Below are 20554 nucleotides of genomic sequence, written 5' to 3'. Positions count from 1 at the left end.
TAGGCCCAGACATAGAAACCGCAGCCCCTGGACACTAGCACGCCCCTGCAAATGGCAAGGACGCCCATACTCACCAAGGTCCACCCTCGTGGCAGTAGCACCTGCGGAAATAACAGTAGTAGCGATTAGTGGGGGGGAAGTCCCTCGCGCGTGAGCCCTCTCCGAACGAGTGGAAGGACCCGAATACAATTGTACATCGGGCACGAGTGCCCTCCCCCGCGCTCGACGGATCGGGCGAGGAGAAGAACGCCGATAACCTCCCCCCCCCCAAGGGGAAGGGCCATCTGTGGGAGCTGAGCGGGGGGGGGGGGTTCTCGTTCCCCACCCCCGCACAGCACCCATGTACCCAACAACAATATAAGAGCCCGAGAGCAATCGTGCCATCGGCCCGAATGCAAGGGCATAAGGATCAATTCCCTGACTGAGCGGAACTTGAACCAAATAAATATTGATGCAATCAATAATAAGGAATAAAATGAAAATGCATCTTGCATTACGATTCACTTCACAATGAATAAGGGCTCGGATCGAGCGCATTTGCGCCCTCGGTACCGAGCGCAAGGGTAAAAGGATCCATTCCTTACCTTTATGGATCAAGGTTTATGGAAACCTTGATCCATAATGAATTGATGCAATCAAAAAAAAAAAAATGAAAATGAAAAAGAATACTGCGCTTGCGATTTCACTTCATACAAATAAAAAGGGGAAGGATCAATTCCCGGGAAATAGCGGAAACATTGATCCCAGTAAACAATGCAATCTCAATAAAAAATGAAAATGAAAAAGAACTGCACTTGCGATTTCACTTCATTCAAATAAAAAGGGGAAAGGATCAATTTCCGGGTAAGCTCGGAAACTGATCCAAAATGAGTATTGCTACAATCAAAAATAAATATATCGAAAATGCAAAAAAGAATACTGTACTTGCGATTCCACTTCCATACAGAATAAGTTTCCCACCGTGCCGAGCGCATTCGCTCGGCAACGGGCATACAGGTCAAAAAAATATAAATGAAAAGAGCACTTACTTACGATTTTCATCTACTTACATTTCCAACCCAAAATATACGCTCGGAGCGAGCGCTCCCGCCCTCGGCACCGCCAGCATACACAATACGAGGATCATTTCTGGAAAATGAATTTTCCCGCACTTACGCCCTTCAGTCCCGGCACTCGGGTAATCGGAGGGCGTGGTGAAACCAAGATCCTTTAATTCACACTTGAATTCAATGGAAATAAATATGAAATGATTGTACTTACAATTCAGTTTCACTAGATAAATAGAAAAAGAAAAACACAACCATGCGAAAGCAACGACGATGAAGCGGGCAGAGAGCGATGATACACGTCCACACGCCAGCAGGCCGAAAGCAAAAGTGATTTGTTTACCTACCAGTCGCGCGCGCGCGCCTGTCGGACAAGCAGTTAACTACCGAACCCCTTGTTCGAAAGCTTACGACCTATCCAGCTGCCGCTAGTACCTTCCTATTGTAAAAGGACCGAAGGTTTGTATGCCGTGTCGGAACAATTGGTAAGTTTACCCATGATTTAGCAATAACACGGCTAAGCCTGCTTGGAAGGAACATCTACCTCCTCCCACCACCCACTTTATCTACCTCCTCCCACCACCCACTTTATCTACCTCCTCCCACCACCCACTTTATCTACCTCCTCCCACCACCCACTTTATCTACCTCCTCCCACCACCCACTTTATCTACCTCCTCCCACCACCCACTTTATCTACCTCCTCCCACCACCCACTTTATCTACCTCCTCCCACCACCCACTTTATCACGGCATCTAACAAGACTCCTGCTTCATCAATGTACTAAGTCTATGAGAAATTACATTGGCTACATTGACAGTAAATTTCAAGCTGCTTACAGACAATGATGTGATTCAGCAAGTTACAAGCGGGAAATGAAAAAAACATAGTAAAAAGATTCAATGTTGCTAGTGTATAAATTATACAGTAATCAAAACGAGGAAAACTATAAATCAAGTAAATACATCAGAGAAAACAATTAAAAACAGCCTTACCTGAATCAATTCAAATTCATCTCCACATTTATCCAATTCATAAATTTTGATAGCCACATGACTATTGGATGGGTTGTGCCTCGCCACCCATACAGCTCCCATGCCTCCACATACTGACCCAACATGACTCCAGACATCGTAGGTTTCTGCAGATGCCTCAAAGGATACCATGCTCGGTGAGCGCAACTCCAAGGCAAAACTCTCAGATTTGATACGACTCTACAGAACAAAGAGTTAATTACGAATAACATTAAGTATATTTTTCAATGAGAATTCTTTTTCTCCATTCAGGAATAAGCAATGCTTCTCTATATTTCTGTACTATTATTTCCAAGCAAACATGAGCATTAATGTAAATAAAACCTATAAACACACCAGATTCAGACATACATTCTAAATTTTCATTGAAGTAACGAGTTCAAAAAATAAATTAATGAGAAATTGCAATGCAATAACTTTGACAAAAGCAAACTTTAAATGCAATAAGGTATTTTACAATTCTCCCCATGAAAATATCAAAAATGCCAAGTGAGCATAATCATTTCCTTAACATGCCATTTCATTCAAAAGCCAAACAGGGCAACTCAACTACAGCAAAGCAGTGCAATATAAAATATACATTGTATTTACAAAATGTAGTATCAATAAAAATGAGCAATAAACATGCAAAAAAGTTAGTATTTATTTTCACCGAACCAAAAAAATTTTTTTTTTAAATCTTATCAACAATATTATTTGTATAAAAAATCATATATGATTGATTGATTGATTAACTGGCTTAAAAAAATATGCAGAGATAAGCAAGGACCGATGACACAAAAGGAAAACCTACATACACCTCAAGTATTCGCGGACTCACATATTCGCAGATTTCTCTCTGGAACCTATACGTACCTCCATTATTTGGTTTCTTTGAGAAATATCCATAAATTCCTAGTTTTTTATTAATCATAAAATACACTTTTTGTGATAATACTCTTTAAAAAAGCAGCAATAAGAAAATAGGCAGTTTTAAGTGTTTTTACAGGGGTTTCAACTATTAGGGGGGGGGGGGGGTGTCTGGTACCCCATCCCCCACGAATATGGGGGAAAATTGTAAGTTACATATGAAATTTCCAAATAGTAATCAGAACATTCACATACAGTACTCCACACATAATATCCATACATTTAAGTTCTAAATTCTAAGCACTTAGTTTAAAATGATATTGTTATGATACAATAAAGTTGTTCATACTTACTGGCAGATATATATATAGCTGTATTTCTGAAGTCCGACAGAATTTTAAAAACTTCCGACACACGCAGTGGTCGGCCAGGTGGTGGAGTACCCATTCCGCCGCTGGGAGGCGGGGGGGGGGTATCAGGAACCATTCCCATTTTCTATTCAATTAATTTTTATTTCCACTGTCCCCTGAGGGGAGGTGGGTGGGGGGTACTTGATTATATATATCTGCCAGGTAATGTTATGAACAAACTTTATTGTATCATAACAATATCATTTTGTTCATGAAACTTACCTGTCAGTATATATATAGCTGAATCCCACCTTTGGAGGTGGGAAGGGACAGAATAGAAGGATTTTGGGAAACAAATGCATGCAGATGATTTACATCTTGGTTCCACCTGTTAGCATAGCTGACTTCGTGATTACTGTCACCCAAGTCTGCTTCTGCTTTACTAGAGTTGCCAGCGAGGTAGAGACCTATAAAGCTGTGCACTCCAGATGATCTGTCAACGGGGGCGGGGGCGTGGACCACAATGTGACTAGACCATATTGACCATACCATGAGGGCTAAGAAGAAAATAAATATATATATATAAATATATATATCACCACCTGACCAAACCTAGCCAAAGTTAAGGTGTGTTAACTAAGGCTTAAGAGTTAAGAAGTCGCCGTTGTCGGCGATCTCAACAACTAAATTAAGAGCTCTTCCTAACCATTTCTACAGGATAGGATGAGTGGTACTTCTTGCCCCAAGATTGTGTCTGCAGACACGTATGGCCCTAGCGAGCAGCAGATCTCATATGCCATCTTCACATCTCGCAGGGAGTGTGAAGTGAACACAGAGTTGCTTCGCTAAAACATGGTACTCAGGATGTTGCTGAGTGCCATGCTCTGTTGAAATGCTTCCGAGGCCGCGCCCTCACCTCGTGAGCATTCAGATAAAAAGATTTCAAATCTTTGTGCAAAACACAATGAAGGAGCATTTTTGAAAGAACTCCTTAACACTAAAGCCAGGGTGTTCTTCGATATGGGCAAGTCTGGTCTTTTTCGGAACACTGCAGATTGCCGAATGACTTCGACTTTCTTGAGTTTTATGTAGATAAAACTGAGAGACCCGACAGGGCACAGGACTCTCTCTGGCTCCTGCCCACTAACTTGTGCCATCCTTGATTCCAAGCTCCTGCCCAAGGACAAAACGGGTTTCCATTCTTAGGCCACAACAGAAGGCTTAGAGAGCACACCGCCTTGTGTTCTCCAAAGCCAAAACTTGTGACGATGGCTTAAACAAAATCTCACTAACCCTCTTTGTCGTATCTAGGGTGGTTAGAAGAAGGCCTTCCTGATCACATGCAAGAAGTTAACAGGTAAGAGAGGTTCGAATGCTTTGACATCAAGAACTTCAGGACTACGTCTAAGTTCCATATTGAAAGCTTCGATCGGACATGCACAGTCAGTCCGTCGTACTAAAAGTCAGGTGAACCGACCAGTTGACAGTCAGACGAATCAAGGACAGCAAGGCTGTACCCTGAAGACCATAAGGCACTATTCTTCGCTGAAGGATGAGTGTCTGGACTGCCTGGGCGGATTCAATCTAAGCAAACCTTGGGGGGGTGTGTATCAACGTAACCCAACGTCGTCAGCGAATCAACTCCTGACTCGAGCTTCTGGTGCCAGGAGAAAGGAGCGAGGAGCAAAAAGGCGATTCAGTCCCGAAGGAAGAATGCCTGACAGTCCAACCTGGTCTCATGTTACACGATCATCGGGGGTGTATAAACGCAACGACTTCGTCAACAAGAAACTCAGGGCTACTATACGTCGCCTGATCTCGCACGAGTGTCTGACTCCGAGAAAACAGGTGAGACAAAAAGTAGATGGTGAGCGAGATTCGAGATTCCACAGAACTCAAAGATCGTGAAGGGCTTTATTGTTTGACAGACGCAAATCTCTGAGCCAAAGGCCGTCAACAACATATTTGCGTATTCTTTAATAGTTGTGACTGGCCAGCTTATCCCATTCTTCAGACGGAAATGGCAGACGGTAATCTATTCCTGTCAACATCTCGATAGCCTGAACGTAGTCAGACTCAGAGCGGAGAGGTTATAGGTACCTTTCGAGTTAGAGTAGACGGACTCTCGGAAAAGGTCCTTGGAAGTGAACTAGGAAGTATGTGACCTCTGTGAATCCAGGATCCTGAGGGCCAACATGGGGCGATCAGCGTCCTTGTCGCTCCCTGTGACGTCATAAATCCTCTTATTACATTTCCTAAGCGATTGAAAAAGGGAAAAGAGACTAAACATCCATCCCCGTTCAATATCATAGGATGGCATTTAATGGTACCGATCCCGGATCGAGAATAAGAAGGGAGCAGAGAAGAAGAAGCCTCTTCGTCCTCAACATATCGAAGAGAAGAATGAAAAGGGCGTCCCTAAAGTCTCCACAACTCTCAACTTACTTCTAAAGAAAGATTCCACTCGGAAGTCAATAGTTGCTGCCGTCGATCGAGACGATTCGTACGGACTTTTGCAATCCTGTAACGAACCTCTAGAGGATCGTTACATTCTACGCCTGTTGTTATAATAGCTCTTTCTCGTAAACTCGAACAGGGACCGAGAGAAGATACTTCTTAGATATGAGAGAGCTGTGGAATATCAGAGTGATCTGACCACTGGTTCCCAAAAACTACGTTTCGAGGACTGGAGGGACTACCCGAATCGCTTTTACTTCTTTCAGATTAAGATCCAGGACATCTGAAACCCTATCCAGATGTCCGGCACCTTCTTTCTATCACCTCAGGTGATAGACGCACTGAGAGATGTTCAGAATCATTCCTAGATCTTGAATAATATTTCAGTTTCCCGGCCCGGTTGGAAAAAAACTGTGATTCTGAATTGCAGTCTATTCGGGGAAAACAAACTTCTTCAGGAAGGAAATGGTCCCCAGCAAGCTCATCCATTCCCTCCCCGAGTATGCTTACTTCCCTAATAAGGCTGCGCTTTGCCTAAGCAGGAGAGCATATAAAAGTGCAATGGTTGCGGTAGACTCGTAGTTCTATACGTGCGGTAACGAGCACCGAAAGGATTAAGAGATAATCTGTTGAACATAGTAAGGCAAAAAGGAATGCAAACGTTTATTCATTCACGTAAGAAATCCCTTCAATCTTAGGCTAAAGTCCGTGATTGTAGGACAGAGATAGAGTTAGTCAGTCAATCCCGCAGGAGAGACGTAACCGTCAGCACAGAGATACGATTAGTCAGTCAATCCCGCAGGAGAGAGAGACGTAACATACCGCGCATGACAGCGCACGATCTGTTACTGGATCGGTTGGACACTTGGACTGGAGTCTGGAGGACAGACTGCAGACACAGCGTGACAGCAGCAGCCAGCAGCTTACGAATGTCGTCTCTTAACTTATGTCTGGGTTGCCAGCTACCCTATTCTACGAAGAAATAGGTCCATTATTTTTTGAGCAGAAAGACTCTCAAGCTGGTATATTTAAGCGAAACAGAAAACGCTAAATATATAGATGCGTTTGTGTCGTCAGAAACACTACCATACAACGGTAAAAGATAAATCGGAAACTCCTGGAAGGCTGCAGGGAGTAACGATTAAATGTCCTTAAAATAGACAATAGACTCTCGGTTGCCATCCGAGAGGTAACTACAGCAAGCGTATATGACTTGAACCAACCAGAAATAAAATAACGCAAGGCAAAATATGAAATTATATCACAATAAAGTTTGTTCATACTTACCTGGCAGACATATATATAGCTGAATTCGGAAATACAGCTACATACAATATCTGACAGGCAAGTTTCATGAACAAAAACTTAAGAGAATCGAAGCAGTCAGCTCAAGCTTCTTATGTTATTGGACATAAGCGTTCATTGACGTAGTCTACAAGTCTATTTCTTGTACGAGTCTGCGAATGACGAATGAGAGCTCTTCCGAATCTTGTCAATAAGAGCTTATTCGCTTACGCAATATCAAGTTAATGAGATGTTTGTCAATGAGAACTAACCATTTACGGGACAGAGAGATTTTGTCAATGAGGGGATACCCACTTACTTGACAAAACGATAGTATATTGTCAATGGGGGAAAGTCACTGAATTGACAAAACGTAATCCAGGAGGAGTCGAGCATTTTATTTTCAGATTCCCGTCTCAAACGAGGGAGGGGGCAAGAATCCTGTTAAGAGACTGGGCTTACGGCAGGTAGAACGACGCTGTTCAATTCGGCAGCGTAGTCCCGACTAGAAACTAACAAAACCTATCTGAAAAACCCAAATTTCAGATGGGCTAAAAAGCTTGCAAAATTATCCTGGGAAGAGGAAGAAATTCTCCAACCAGCTTCCTCTCCCTTATCACAACTAATGCCTGCTAAAGCTTAAAATTATTGGCAGTATGGCAAAGGAAGTCCTGTCTTGCGCTTTCCTGAAGAGCGTTCTTTTGATGAGTGCCTTTGCAAGAATCCTACTGACGTTGCCGAGAGTCCTGACGTGCAGGACATCGAGCCTTTACATAAACCGTAACTGCCTTATCGCAAAAGTCTTGACTGCGGTAGAGAAAACGAGATCTTCCCTTGAGCTTCCTACTCCATCCACCTTTGCGAAAAAGCAATATAATATTGACAGAGACTCTTGAATTCACGAAACCCGAGTCTTGCTGGGTTTCGAAGACGAAGTTGTCTGTTCACTTTAAGCTTCTCCGAAGCACTGCCTTACTTCACATTCTTTGCATGTGAGGTATAAGGTATCACCGAAGTAGAGGTAAAAATTCTTGAGGCCAAATCGTAAACAAGAGCTAGAGAGTTCAACAGAAACGTTCAGCCAGGCGACACACCTGGCGTGCGCTGGCGCGCGCGCTCGGCGTCCACTGGCGAGCAGCGAGCGCGCTCGGCGTCCACTGGCTTGCGCTCGGCGTCCACTGGTGTCGCGCTTGGCGTGCACCCTCGCGCGCGCCTGGCGTCCATCCGAACGTCCCGTCCAAGCCGAGCGTCAAAAGAAGCGTGCAGAAAAGCGTCACGCTCCTGACAGGCGTCAAAACAAGCGAGATACATTTCGGAGAGAAATCCGACTGCACGAAACAGTCTCAGGAGAAGGGTTGATCGTGTGAGAATACGAGTGGGGCGACTGGCGAGGGAACGCCTTCTTATTCTCACAGTAACAAAGCTCGGACGTCCGCTCTCAAAAGCGTCCTGCTACTAAGACTTCTTTTTCTTTTATATTTCTCGGTGGAAAGACGTACACGTGATCAGGCGACGTTCGCCTTCTTACTTCTCACTGGAACGCATAACGAGAGAGAGAGGACGTGAAGCGTCCTCTTCTATAAAGCTTCTATTTAGAGGGCGCGAGTCCTTCCGAAAGCTCCAACCAACTGCGCGGGGAGGACGCTTCGGAGGACGAGAAGCAATCCTTCAGGATTCGTGCACGTGCACGCACTAAGGCAGTCTGGGGATTTTCATCAGAAACTGCCGAAGGCACGCCAGATCGGTGGGGTTCCTCGTAACCCTCCTTCGGCTTTCGACATGCTCTCCCCGGGTCCTGGGAGTCAAGCAGAGGTCCAGGCCTAGAGGCGAAATAAGGCCGATCTGACGCACCCTCCACTACACAAGGGCACTGTCACTGCACTTAGCCACTTCATATTGCTCTCTAAAGCAAGCACTTTCGATTCTAAGATACGAATCGAAGGAGTATTAGAGAAAGGGCAATAACCTCTACAGACACTGTTTAGGGCCCGAGGCAACATTACAGGGTTATGAGAAACAATAACAGAAGTAGCACTCTTCACAACAACGATCACCTCTCGCAGACATATTCATAACCCGTAGGCTATACTACAGGGTTAGGCAAAAAAAAGTCTACAGGAAGGTTAGCAGGTTCACTACCCTGACTTTTGTTTACTGATTAATTGTACATACGAATCATACGTTTTCCCTTACGGAATTAGACATGTTTACTGATTAATTGCATACATACGTCTTCCTTACGGAATTAGACAAAGTCTCACACTCCTTACATGACAAATCTCGACAAAGAAGCAAGACTCATACCCTAGTGCATACCAAGTGCGGATCTACCGAAGCTTTCGGTAGCCACACCCTATCTTTGCAGACAACACCCTCTGAAACTAGCCTAACTAGATTCAGATATCTTATGCAAAAATGAATCAAATTCAAATCAATTTAAGATAGCGTATGTCTAGCCACAAATCCAAGTAAATAAAATTAAAAGACAATTAGGATACTTAGCGGCAATGAAGTTTCCAAAATCTAAGACGGAGGTACTGGAAACAGGTGTTCCAGCACCGGCGACAGAAAAATTATGAATAGAAAATGGGAATGGTTCCTGATACCCGCCTCCCAGCGGCAGGGAATGGGTACTAACCACCTGGCCGACCACTGCGTGTGTCGGAAGTTTTTAAAATTCTGTCGGACTTCAGAAAATACAGCTATATATATATCTGACAGGTAAGTTTCATGAACAAACTGAAAGGTAATAACAAGAAAAGAAAAGAAAATTAAAACTGAAATGTAATAAAAAGAAAAGAAAATTGTCAGAAGAAAAGTCCACTTTTCTCAAGAACCCAAAAAGACACTTGGCTTGTAAAAAAAAAAAAAAAAATAAATAAAATAATAAACCCTGAAAAGAGTTTACATTTACTTTCCTCACTTAAGCATTTGTGAAAATCACCCTGAAGTTCCCACAGACTGGGCACATATCAACAACAGCATCACTGTTAGTGGGACAGTAGCCATAACAAAATAGTTGACAAACCATTCAAAAAGCAATGTGACCAAGTTGCAGGTAACACTTTGGCAGACAAAAACAGTACAGCGAGCACCGATACTTTCAGGAATTTCCTGGTTAACACAGCATACATATCAACATTGGTCTCCTGTGAACTCAGCTACAACTCCCTTTTTATTTTTAGTCGATATTAAAATCAGACTATGGGAAAAAGACTGTTTTCAGTGCACCAGTCAATGACGTGTGCACCTCAACCCTTTCAGTTTACGCTTTTCCTGCATTTTTGGGTACTCTACAGTATTAATATCATCAATCAAAAACAATAAAACCCAATGATTCAAATTGTTTCATGTTATGAGACTACATACAATATACAATGTGAACCACCAAATATATCACAAATTTAAAATTAATTTGTACTTATCAAAGCTAACAAACCTGAGGTCTTGACATTAGGAGCGGAGATCGTCTTTCCTTTCTTGGGGAGAGGATCAGCAACAATGTCTTTAATTCTCTAACATCTGACAGGGGAATGAACTGAGTTGACTGTGTTAAACATAGCCTGAACAAGAGAGTTCACAGAAACAAACTGCGACATCATAGTAGCAAACGAACTCTGTACAGGAGCTGTTAAGTATTGACAGTCTTTGTGAGAAGCTACCTAAGATGCATTGTAAGTACTAAGGGCATCGCATTAGGTAGCATAGCGTGAGATCCAGCAGAGGCAAGGCCAGGAGGGGTATGAACTGTCTTAGCAGCCAATTAATAGGATATGAGAAGACATGAAGAGAGATAACAGGCCATCTAAGGTTGGTACCCCTGATAGGCCTAACAAGGCCCAAATGACAGACTTCTTCTGCGCATCCGATCCTGAAACAAAGGAAAAGATGGCGCTGCCTCCACCCTCCCGGGTGGGTAAATCTCCTAACCCCCACAAAGAGAAAGACTGAGCAACATGAGGAATAGGAAGGGGACAAGACAAACCTTCCAATGAAGAAGCAACAGGAAGAGTCCTCGACAAGGGGTAAGTAGAAGAATGAGGAGCCTGATAAACATCCATTGAAGGAGGAGAAAACCCCTTCCCAAAATGGTACCACCAACTCCCTCTCACACTGCCTCTTCTTGGCAAAGACCCTCCATTGCTCAGCAGACCATGAATGATAATCAAGACTAGGGTTAGTCACGTTATAAGCATTCATTCTGAATCTACTACAACTTTAATGGGGACCAGTCTCAAAGAAAGCAAGAAAACACAAACAAGGGTAGTTGCCTACGCCGGGACATTTCCTCTGAGGTTTTTGGGAACTCTTAGCTGGGTTTTGGGACTGCATTATCAAAATCCAAAACACAAAAAATAACTACAAAAAACACAACCTAGAAAACAAGGGCAAAGGGAAAACTGGCTTTCAGGAGGAGAGCAGAGGAGACATCCTCCTCTGAAGACAGTAAGAAGAAACAGAAGAAAACCAATGTCGCTGGCCACTTCCTCATCACCGTGACGGATGAAAGTTGCCACCGATTCCTTGCATAAATAAGTCTTATTGTTTTCTACCAGTTTCCATCTGGCACCAGAAGATTTATCCTAATGTTAAGACCCAGGTTTGTTCCACATAAGAACAATTTACATTTCTTTCTTTCAATATAAAGTAAACTTACATTGGTACTAGCAAAATGCCAAACTCAGCTACAGATGCAAATAAAAGCTAGGGCTTTTTGAAATAATAATTGCCTTCAGTATCCTAGCAAACCATTAATAATCCAAAGTTAGCACAAGACTTGGAGTTATCTATGAAGCATATGACAGAAAAATTTACATGGTGCTTTCTGGTTGATATTCCTTGAGGATTTAAAATATTTACTATATTCAAAACCGACACCTTCTACAACAGAATGAGGAATGCTGAAAACTGATTACATTACTACTACATATTCTAGTTGACTTGCATATTTCTTTTGCCTTATTAAAAATTTGGTGTAGCACTTGAAAGGTAAACCTTTAAATGAAGCCTTCCTAACTAACTAAACGAAAAAGTATATGGTAGTTTGTTTGTTTGTATGGTGTTTTTACGTTGCGTGGAACCAGTGGTCATTCAGCAACGGGACCAACGGCTTTATGTGACTTCCGAACCACGTCGAGAGTGAACTTCTGTCACCAGAAATACACATCTCTCACTCCTTAATGGAATGGCCGAGAATCGAACCTGCGACCACCGAGGTGGGGCGCAAACACCATACCAACCATGCCCCCGAAGCGCTTGTATATATGGTAGTAGTTAACACTGGTTGAGAACAATTTAACTGACGACTCTCATCTATCAAACTGGTGCCACATCAAAAATACAACAACAGTTCCAATTTGATTTGCCATGATTTCTTGGTATAATTTTCCCAACACATTAACAACCATACAACCAAGATAAACATACAAATATTTTCCCTAAATTCGGTAGAGATTCCAAAACTCATAAAAACTGATCTGTGACTAAAAATATCTATCTGTAACCAAGACGAGCCTTACCTCCAAAAGGCTGAATACCTGACAGATATCCTACCCCTTCAAGGACCACAGCCCTGGAACACAAGGGCTCGTTCTTGAAACACTTGTCCACAAGGTTTTAATTAATGTGACTAATCATATAGATATGGCTTTACACCAAAAACTACCATCTGATTTACATTCCCATTACAGCTCCCAAGTAGTATTATAATCATCTTCAAGTAGTTTATAATGATCTTCTTCAAGTAGTTTATGGATTCAAGTTCCAATCTTAATAACTTTTCCAATTTTTCAATACAAAACCTCTTTCAAATGTGGAGAAAATGATAACCAGTTCAAGAAAACACTAATACAATAATGTAACAATCTTTCATGAGTGTGGGTATGAGGAAATAAATTTGATTTACTTAACCAAGACAATATATCAAATTAAGTCCTCAGATACAGATTGCTTCTCTCATGCCCTACTCTTATCATGGGGTTATAAATCAAGGGAGAAATAGCTTGGGATAGAAATATATCATGTCCCAATGCACATGAGCCCATAGGAAAAAGTAAACTCACTGGGAAAGGAAATGCTCTCTAAGTAGTGCAGAAACCTCTTAAGATTAAAAGCAATGCGTAACTGCTCCTGCAAAAATGGCAGGACCTAAACTATAGCATTAAGTCACTACTGGGCAGAATCTAGGGGACTTCAGCACTATACCCAGCGTTACTATTTCAAGATTACTAAACAATAGTAAGCTTCCACTCGATTAGATGTGAAAGTTACAAAAGCACAAGTTTTGGTTTTTAAGCTTATTACCCTGTAGTACTATTGACAAATTACTAAACAAAAGAATCCTTGCCACTCTGACTTTTTTATGAACTTAATAAATTGGATGACACGACAGACCTTTCTTTCACCTATAATCTTAATTACAGTTGATTGCTTGAATATATTTTTACTTACACTTTCAGAAAGTATCTTCTATTATAATGTTTACCTGAACACAAAACACTTCCTGATGACATTTTAGTGTTAATGCTAACCTTCAATTTTAATGACTTAACTTCCAGACTGCACTTACCTATAAGTAATGTCATCACAGATGTATGATGTGTCAAACAATCACAGTCTATGTTAACCACAGTCTAGCATTGTTCCCCAGCATGAAGATATGAATATTATACCTAAAAAAAAAAAAAAAACATACGCGCACAAATTCTTGCCTACCAGGGTTAGATAATGATCCTAAAAGGAGCACCACTCATCTTGAATTTACAATTTCCTTAGTGTTAATTGTAAGTCAGATATCAGCTTGAATTTACATTTGCATTGTGTGAATTCTAAACAGTCAGATGGCAGCTTCTTCTTTTACCATGAACTTTCTAAAGATCCAAAATTAGGTTTTCATCAGTTGCTGGTAGGTTATGGAAACATAACTCAATGACAACTATAGCAATAATGGTTTTTCCTCCCTCTAAAGCCTCCTACATATTGTTATTTACACATAGTAAAAGCTTTATAATTATTCATATAAAATTTGCTTCCAAGAATTTCTATCAAACCACATTACATTTCTCAATCATTATCTGGATAGATACTTTCATTTGAAAACAGTGTAAGTCACTTAGTTCTTCAAGTAACACTGAGCCAACTATTGTATGTCCAACACTATTACAAAATACCAGCTAAATCAGAATTTCTAACCATAACCTAGGAAACGCTTTTAAAACATAAAAACATCATTTGTTCTCAAATGATCAGCTCTTAATATACAGGTATGTGAAATGTTTTTTCTAAAAGGCTTCTATGACAATCTACTTTTAATTTCTGTTGTCTCCCTACCTTCTAAAAGAAAATTAAGAGACTCCAACAAAGACATTGCTTTCGTGAACTAAAACTGGAGTAATAAATATAAAAATAAATGTTCCTACTTTCTCAGGTACTGTAAACAAGGTAAATATGGGTTGGCAGTGAAAAAAAGGTGAATTTCACTGTACTGCAGTTTAATGCTAGCACTGTGCGTGCTACATTTTATTAGCTCATTAAAATATAGTCTACACTGAAACTACTACTCTAAGGAATCCATGACTACAGCCTAATTAATGCCAAAAAATACTATTTACATAACAGTTCATACTCAATTTCTAGTGTTTAGAAAGCATAAGCAAATCTTAATATATTTGGTGCTATGCGATGCCACCTAAAAAAACTGCACCAGTGGGGTCACAAGCCAGTCAAGGTGCTTCCTAATGGTAATTCTTCCCTTACCTTGGTTCGCAATAGAACCCATCGTTCATTCCACGGTCTCTTCTTTAGGCAAACTGTTCTAAAGTGGCCACTCAATAAAGGTCTGTTTGGGAATGTACCGCCCATGATAAATAGGATTCCTGGCATAAATCTTCAGTGCTGTGGTGACAAAAAATGGCAATGAGCCAGGAAAAATCCTTAATCAAAGTAACAGACCAGTGTGATTCTTTACCCAAGGCTTCGTCAATTGCATCTTCAAACCAAAATCTCAATTTCAGTTGAGTTTATTGCAGAATTAACAATAATAAACCCCTAGGGGAAAATGGCCGAAAGTATGTGAAGTGATAAATTCTGACAAATCATGAGTTATTTCAACTGACCAAGGGACTAAAATTCTCAACTTCATGCAGATACCAGGTGCCCCAACCATTAATTTTCATTTTTATGGAGAAAAAAAATTATAAAAGATTAGTTCCCTATAAACTTGAAGAATATGTTGATGCTGAGGGGACTCCTTAAAAATGCTGTCAACAAAAGTGCTAGAAATGTTAAAAATACTGATCAAATTTAGGGGACTTGCATCCAGTATACTTGCAGTTATTTGATAGCTGAAATATTCAATTTCCTACATGCAGACAGAATCACATTAAGTGGCCATCTAGTTGCCTTGCATTAAAAGGGAATGTCCAATTATAAAAGAGCAAAAACTACTTTGGTGCATCCTTCCTTTATCATTGGGTGAATGTTATGCTCTTACATGGATCTGTTCTATCATGAGGTTCATTTTTCTTCCAGCTATGTTTCCAATTCAGTTGGAAATTTATTTCAAAAACTTTTTCCCCAGCTGTTGTGAGCACCACAGTAAATGTACAGATAGTCATTCCCTTCAACAATCACAGAAATGTTTTGCGCATGATGTTTACACTATCAGATGCCTATTCCAAATAAATTTATGTGCCAAAAATACATTGCAGAATAATAACAGTTATTCATATGACATGACAAATTTTCAATCTTTGTATTTTTCATAGCTAACAAACCTGAGGTCTTAAAAATAGGATAATCTTCTAGCATCAGCTGGAAACCAGTTAAAAACAATCAAAGATTGTAAAGTAAGAACTCTGTGGCATCTGGCAACTCATGCGTATACAAGGTGGATGTTGGTCACTGACCAGGCTTGGAAGCTTGTGACACACCATTCACTAAGTGTTTACTCATGAGTAAAATGGTTTTTCCCTGTTTCTGCTTACTACTCACTCACTTATCTGCTCTCTGTCTGACATGACCAGTACTCTCACCATTCATACTCAAATCATGAATCTTTCCTTCCAACCCCATCAGTCATGTTATGAACACATGCACAGTCTCTAATGTTCCAAGAGACAAACCCTCCTTTGTCTTCAAGATGTAAGATGAACAACTGTTCACACTTAAACTGGCTGGATCCACTAAGTACATCGTACGTACTGTACTCTCATACTTAGTTTAAGCTCTGCTAAAAGCCTCATTTTTGCTCTCCTCCAGGAAGAAAAACATATGAAAACTGCTTGCCAACCCTCTACCAAGAAGAAAATGAACACTACTCTGTTAATTTCAAGTTTAGAATGAAGGTATCTATATTATTCCCACTGCCTCAATTATGATGACGATACATTAAATTCTATGAGAAGGTACACATTATTCCACTGTTTTCTCTTCTATGGATAGTATATTTGACAATGAACTACAAAAAAAGTATATTGAGACTAGTAGTACAAGCCCCAAGACCAGTATGATGACGGTTGAAATCAGCAGACTAGAACATTCTAGTGGCATGTGAGTCCTAAACCAGATAAAAACCCATAAAGGCAGAATCAAGATGATCTTTCCTCACCATGGAAAAATCACAGTTTCTTCTAACATCTTCCTTCAAGATGATGACCTTGAAATACCTGTTACTCCTACAGAACTGGCATAACTTGATTTACAATCAAAAGATGACAAAAACTGTTCAATTTTGATTAAGTGCATTTTCTAAGTACATAATTTTTTCTAAAATAACTGATCCTTTGAAATCAATAAACATGATATTGTTATAATACAATAAAGTTTCATACATACTTACCTGGCAGATATATACATAGCTAAGACTCCGTCGTCCCCGACAGAAATTCAAATTTCGCGCCACTCGCTACAGGTAGGTCAGGTGATCTACCGGCCTGCCCTGGGCGGCAGGACTAGGAACCATTCCCGTTTTCTACTCATATATTTTCTCTTCCACCTGTCTCCATGCGGGGAGGCTGGGTGGGCCCTAATCGTATATATCTGCCAGGTAAGTATGTATGAAACTTTATTGTATTATAACAATATCATTTTCATACAATCAACTTACCTGTCAGATATATACATAGCTGATTGGCACCCTTCGGTGGAGAGGTAAGAGACAGCTACTACTGGAATAGACAGGTAAACAATCATCCCTGTTGTAGGTATAAATTAAAAAACCTTGGTTCCTACCTGATAGGTGGTAGACTTCGTGGTGTTTTCCCCGTAGTCTGCATCACCTCAAGAAACTTTAGCGAGATATGTGATCTATGGCCAAGAATTCTTGTGGGTCTGCCGAAGGGGTCTTATCCACTTACTCGGCAGAGCCTGAAAGGACTTTGTCAATGGGTGCTGATCCACTTACATGACAACACACCTTATTAAGGAGCACACAACCAATCCCGACCACCTGATCCTAACCACCATGTTAGTATTAAAAATTGCTCAGAGTTATCCCCAACTCTTCGCAACAACCGTAACTCAAAACACAATGCACAAGCACACAATAATTTCAAAAAAAAAAATTTATCTATTACAAGATATCACAAGAGTTCCTTACTGAACTGAAGTGACTGGCCGCTTGTGCGGCAACTGCACTTGTTCAGCAGAAAGTCTAGAACATATCTATAGACTTAAGTAGTAAAAAAAAAATTTTTAAGGATTGTTGTAAGCTCCTGTACCCAGGATTGTGCCCGCAGACACAAAAGGACCTAAGTTGAAAAACATTTTTCATAGGTCACACGCACGTCCTTCAAATAGTGAGCCGCAAACACAGAATTACCATCTCCAATTAAATGTCGCTTCCAAGATATTCTTCAGCGACATATTTCTCTGAAAAGAGAGAGACGTCGCCACTGCTCTCACTTCATGAGCTCTTACTCTCAGGAGTTTTTAAAGAATCATCCGTGCAAGCCTTATGAGCGTCCATAATTACGTTCCTGACAAAAAGGCTAAGGCATTCTTAGACATAGTCTTGATGGATCCTTCACTGAGCACCAGAGGCCTTGTCTAGAAACCTCCCAACTGTTCCTTTTTCTTTCTTTAATGTAAAACTTAATGCCCTTACTGGGCAAAGAGACCTCTCCGGTTCCCTGCCGACGAGACCCGATAATCCTTTTACTTCGAAGTTTCTCGGCCAGGGGTTCGAAGGATTTTCATTCTTCGCTAAGAATAATTCCTTGAAGGAACAGATGGCTGAATCTATATTGAACCCGACTTTGTCACTAAGGGCGTGCAGTTCGCTAACCCTTTTTGCCGTTGCCAGAGACAAAAGGAATAAACTTTTATTTTCGTTATATCACGAAAACGAGGCCAATGTAGGGGTTCAAATCTCTCTGAAGCCAAGAACTTCAGCACTACGTCTAGATTCCAGTTAGGGGGAGAAGTCATTCTAGACTTCTTGGTCTCAAACGACCTAATCAGATCATGCAGATCCTTATTGTTTCCCAAATCTAGGCCTCTATTCCTAAATACGGCCGATAGCATACTTCTATAGCCCTTTATCGTGGCTACGGAGAGCTGCGATTCTTCCCTTAGAAATAACAGAAAATCAGCTATTTCTGTTACAGAGGTACTGGAGGAGGACAACTTCTTTGACTTACACCACCTTCTAAAAAACTTCCCACTTGGATTGGTAAACCCGGATAGTGGAAGTTCTCCGGGCTCTAGCGATCGAGCTTGCTGCTTTACTAGAAAAGCCTCTCGCTCTGACAAGTCTTTCGATAGTCCGAAAAGGCCCAGTCAGGAGCGAGAGCGGGGAGTTTTTGATGAAACCTCTCGAAGTGTGGCTGTCTGAGAAGATCCCTCCTTTGTGGAAGGGATCTGGGGAAGTCTACTATCCACTCCAGTACCTCTGGAACCATTCTTGAGCTGGCCAAAAGGGGGCTATCAGGGTCATTCTTGTCCCCTTCGAAGTCACAAACTTCCTGAGTACTTGTCCTAGAATCTTGAATGTGGGAAATGCGTAAACGTCTACCCGAGACCAATCTAGTAGGAAGGCGTCTACTGCTAGAGCTCTGGGATCTTCTACTACTGAACAGAAGACTTCCAGTCTCCTCGAGAGGAACGTGGCAAAGAGGTCGACATGAGGAGTTCCCAAAGAGACCAGAGCTTGAGGCAAACTTCTGAGTGGAGGGTCCACTCGGTATGAAGGACCTGGTTCCTCCTGCTCAGCCTGTCCGCTCGTACGTTCCTTACTCCCTGAACGAACCTCGTCAAGAGAGAGATGTTCCTTTGGGAAGTCCACAACAGCAGTTCTCTTTGTGAGTTCGTAAAGGGCATACGACGTGAGTACCTCCTTGCTTCCGAATGCATGCCAGAGCGGTTGTATTGTCCGCATTCACTTGTACTATTTTGTTGCATACTAACGGTTCGAAGCTCTTTAGAGCTAGGTGTACAGCTAGCAGTTCTTTGCAGTTTATGTGCCAGGACACTTGAAGAGCATTCCAAGTGCCTGACACTTCTCTCTTTCCCAAAGTTGCTCCCCAACCTTTTTCCGACGCGTCGGAAAACAATACAAGGTTTGGGCTCTGTATTTCCAGGGAAGTACCTTTGTTTTCCCTCAGTGGGAGTAACCACCATTCTAGATGTCGTTTTATCAGATCTGGAATGGGAAAGAAGTCCGAGAGGAGTCCTGTCTTCATGTTCCACGAACTTCTGAGGAAGAACTGAAGAGGACGGAGATGAAGTCTTCCTAGATGAAAGAACTGCTCGAGCGAGGAAAGGGTCCCTAACAGGCTCAAACCATGTCCCTCGCCGAAGTCCGTTCCTTCCTTAGGAAGAGAGAGACTTTTTCTAAACCTCTCGCTAGTCTCTCTTGAGAAGGAAATACTCGAAAACCCCGAGAATCCATCCGAATCCCCAGATAGACCAAGTTCTGGCTGGGGATCAGTTGGGACTTCTCGAGGTTCACGAGTAATCCTAAAGTCTTTATTAGGTTTAGTGTCACAGTCAGGGCCTCCAAACACTGTTCCTCTGACTTTGCTCTGATTAAGCCAGTCGTCTAGGTATAGAGATATACTGATTCCTTTCAGATGAAGCCATCTCGCCACATTTTTCAAAAGGTTCGTGAAAAACCTGAGGCGCCGTCGACAGGCCGAAGCACAAGGCTCTGAATTGGAAGATCCTTCCCCCCGTCATGAAACGGAGGTACTTCTTCGACGAAGGATGGATCGGGACGTGGAAAATAGGCGTCCTGGAGATCCAGAGACACCATCCAATCCCCTTGGCGAAGAGCCGCCAGGACTGAAGCAGAGGTTTCCATGGCGAACTTCTGTTTTGAAACAAACTTGTTCAGAGCGCTGACATCCAGAACTGGTCTCCAGCCCCCCGAGGCTTTCGCAACCAAGAAAAGACGATTGTAAAACCCCGGGGAGCTTTGATCCAGCACAAGTTCTATAGCTCTCTTGTCCCACATCTGATCCACCATTTGTTGAAGAGTATCTTTCAACACAGGGTCCTTGTAATTGGCGGACAATTCCCTCGGAGTTGACGTCA

The 20554-nt window shown here is 41.7% G+C and overlaps 1 protein-coding gene across 6 annotated transcripts in view; it reads right to left on the bottom strand.

The window, feature by feature from the left end:
- Positions 1–20554, bottom strand: part of LOC135214855 (STE20-related kinase adapter protein alpha-like) — a 64904-nt gene that overhangs the window by 20060 nt on the left and 24290 nt on the right. For 5 of the 6 annotated variants that reach the window (XM_064249276.1, XM_064249275.1, XM_064249274.1 and 2 more), the window contains one exon: positions 2043–2261. In XM_064249276.1, the coding sequence (XP_064105346.1) occupies positions 2043–2213 (171 nt within the window). In that variant the 5' untranslated portion in view covers positions 2214–2261. Of the gene's footprint in view, positions 1–2042; positions 2262–14776; positions 14915–20554 lie in introns of all 6 variants that reach the window. The other variant, XM_064249271.1, reaches the window with a different exon arrangement.

This window comes from Macrobrachium nipponense, chromosome 46 (assembly GCF_015104395.2).
Source record: "Macrobrachium nipponense isolate FS-2020 chromosome 46, ASM1510439v2, whole genome shotgun sequence".
NCBI classification, from domain to species: Eukaryota; Metazoa; Arthropoda; class Malacostraca; order Decapoda; family Palaemonidae; genus Macrobrachium; species Macrobrachium nipponense.
Note: the sequence above shows the minus strand (reverse complement) of the source record. Positions and strands in the feature narration are given on the sequence as shown.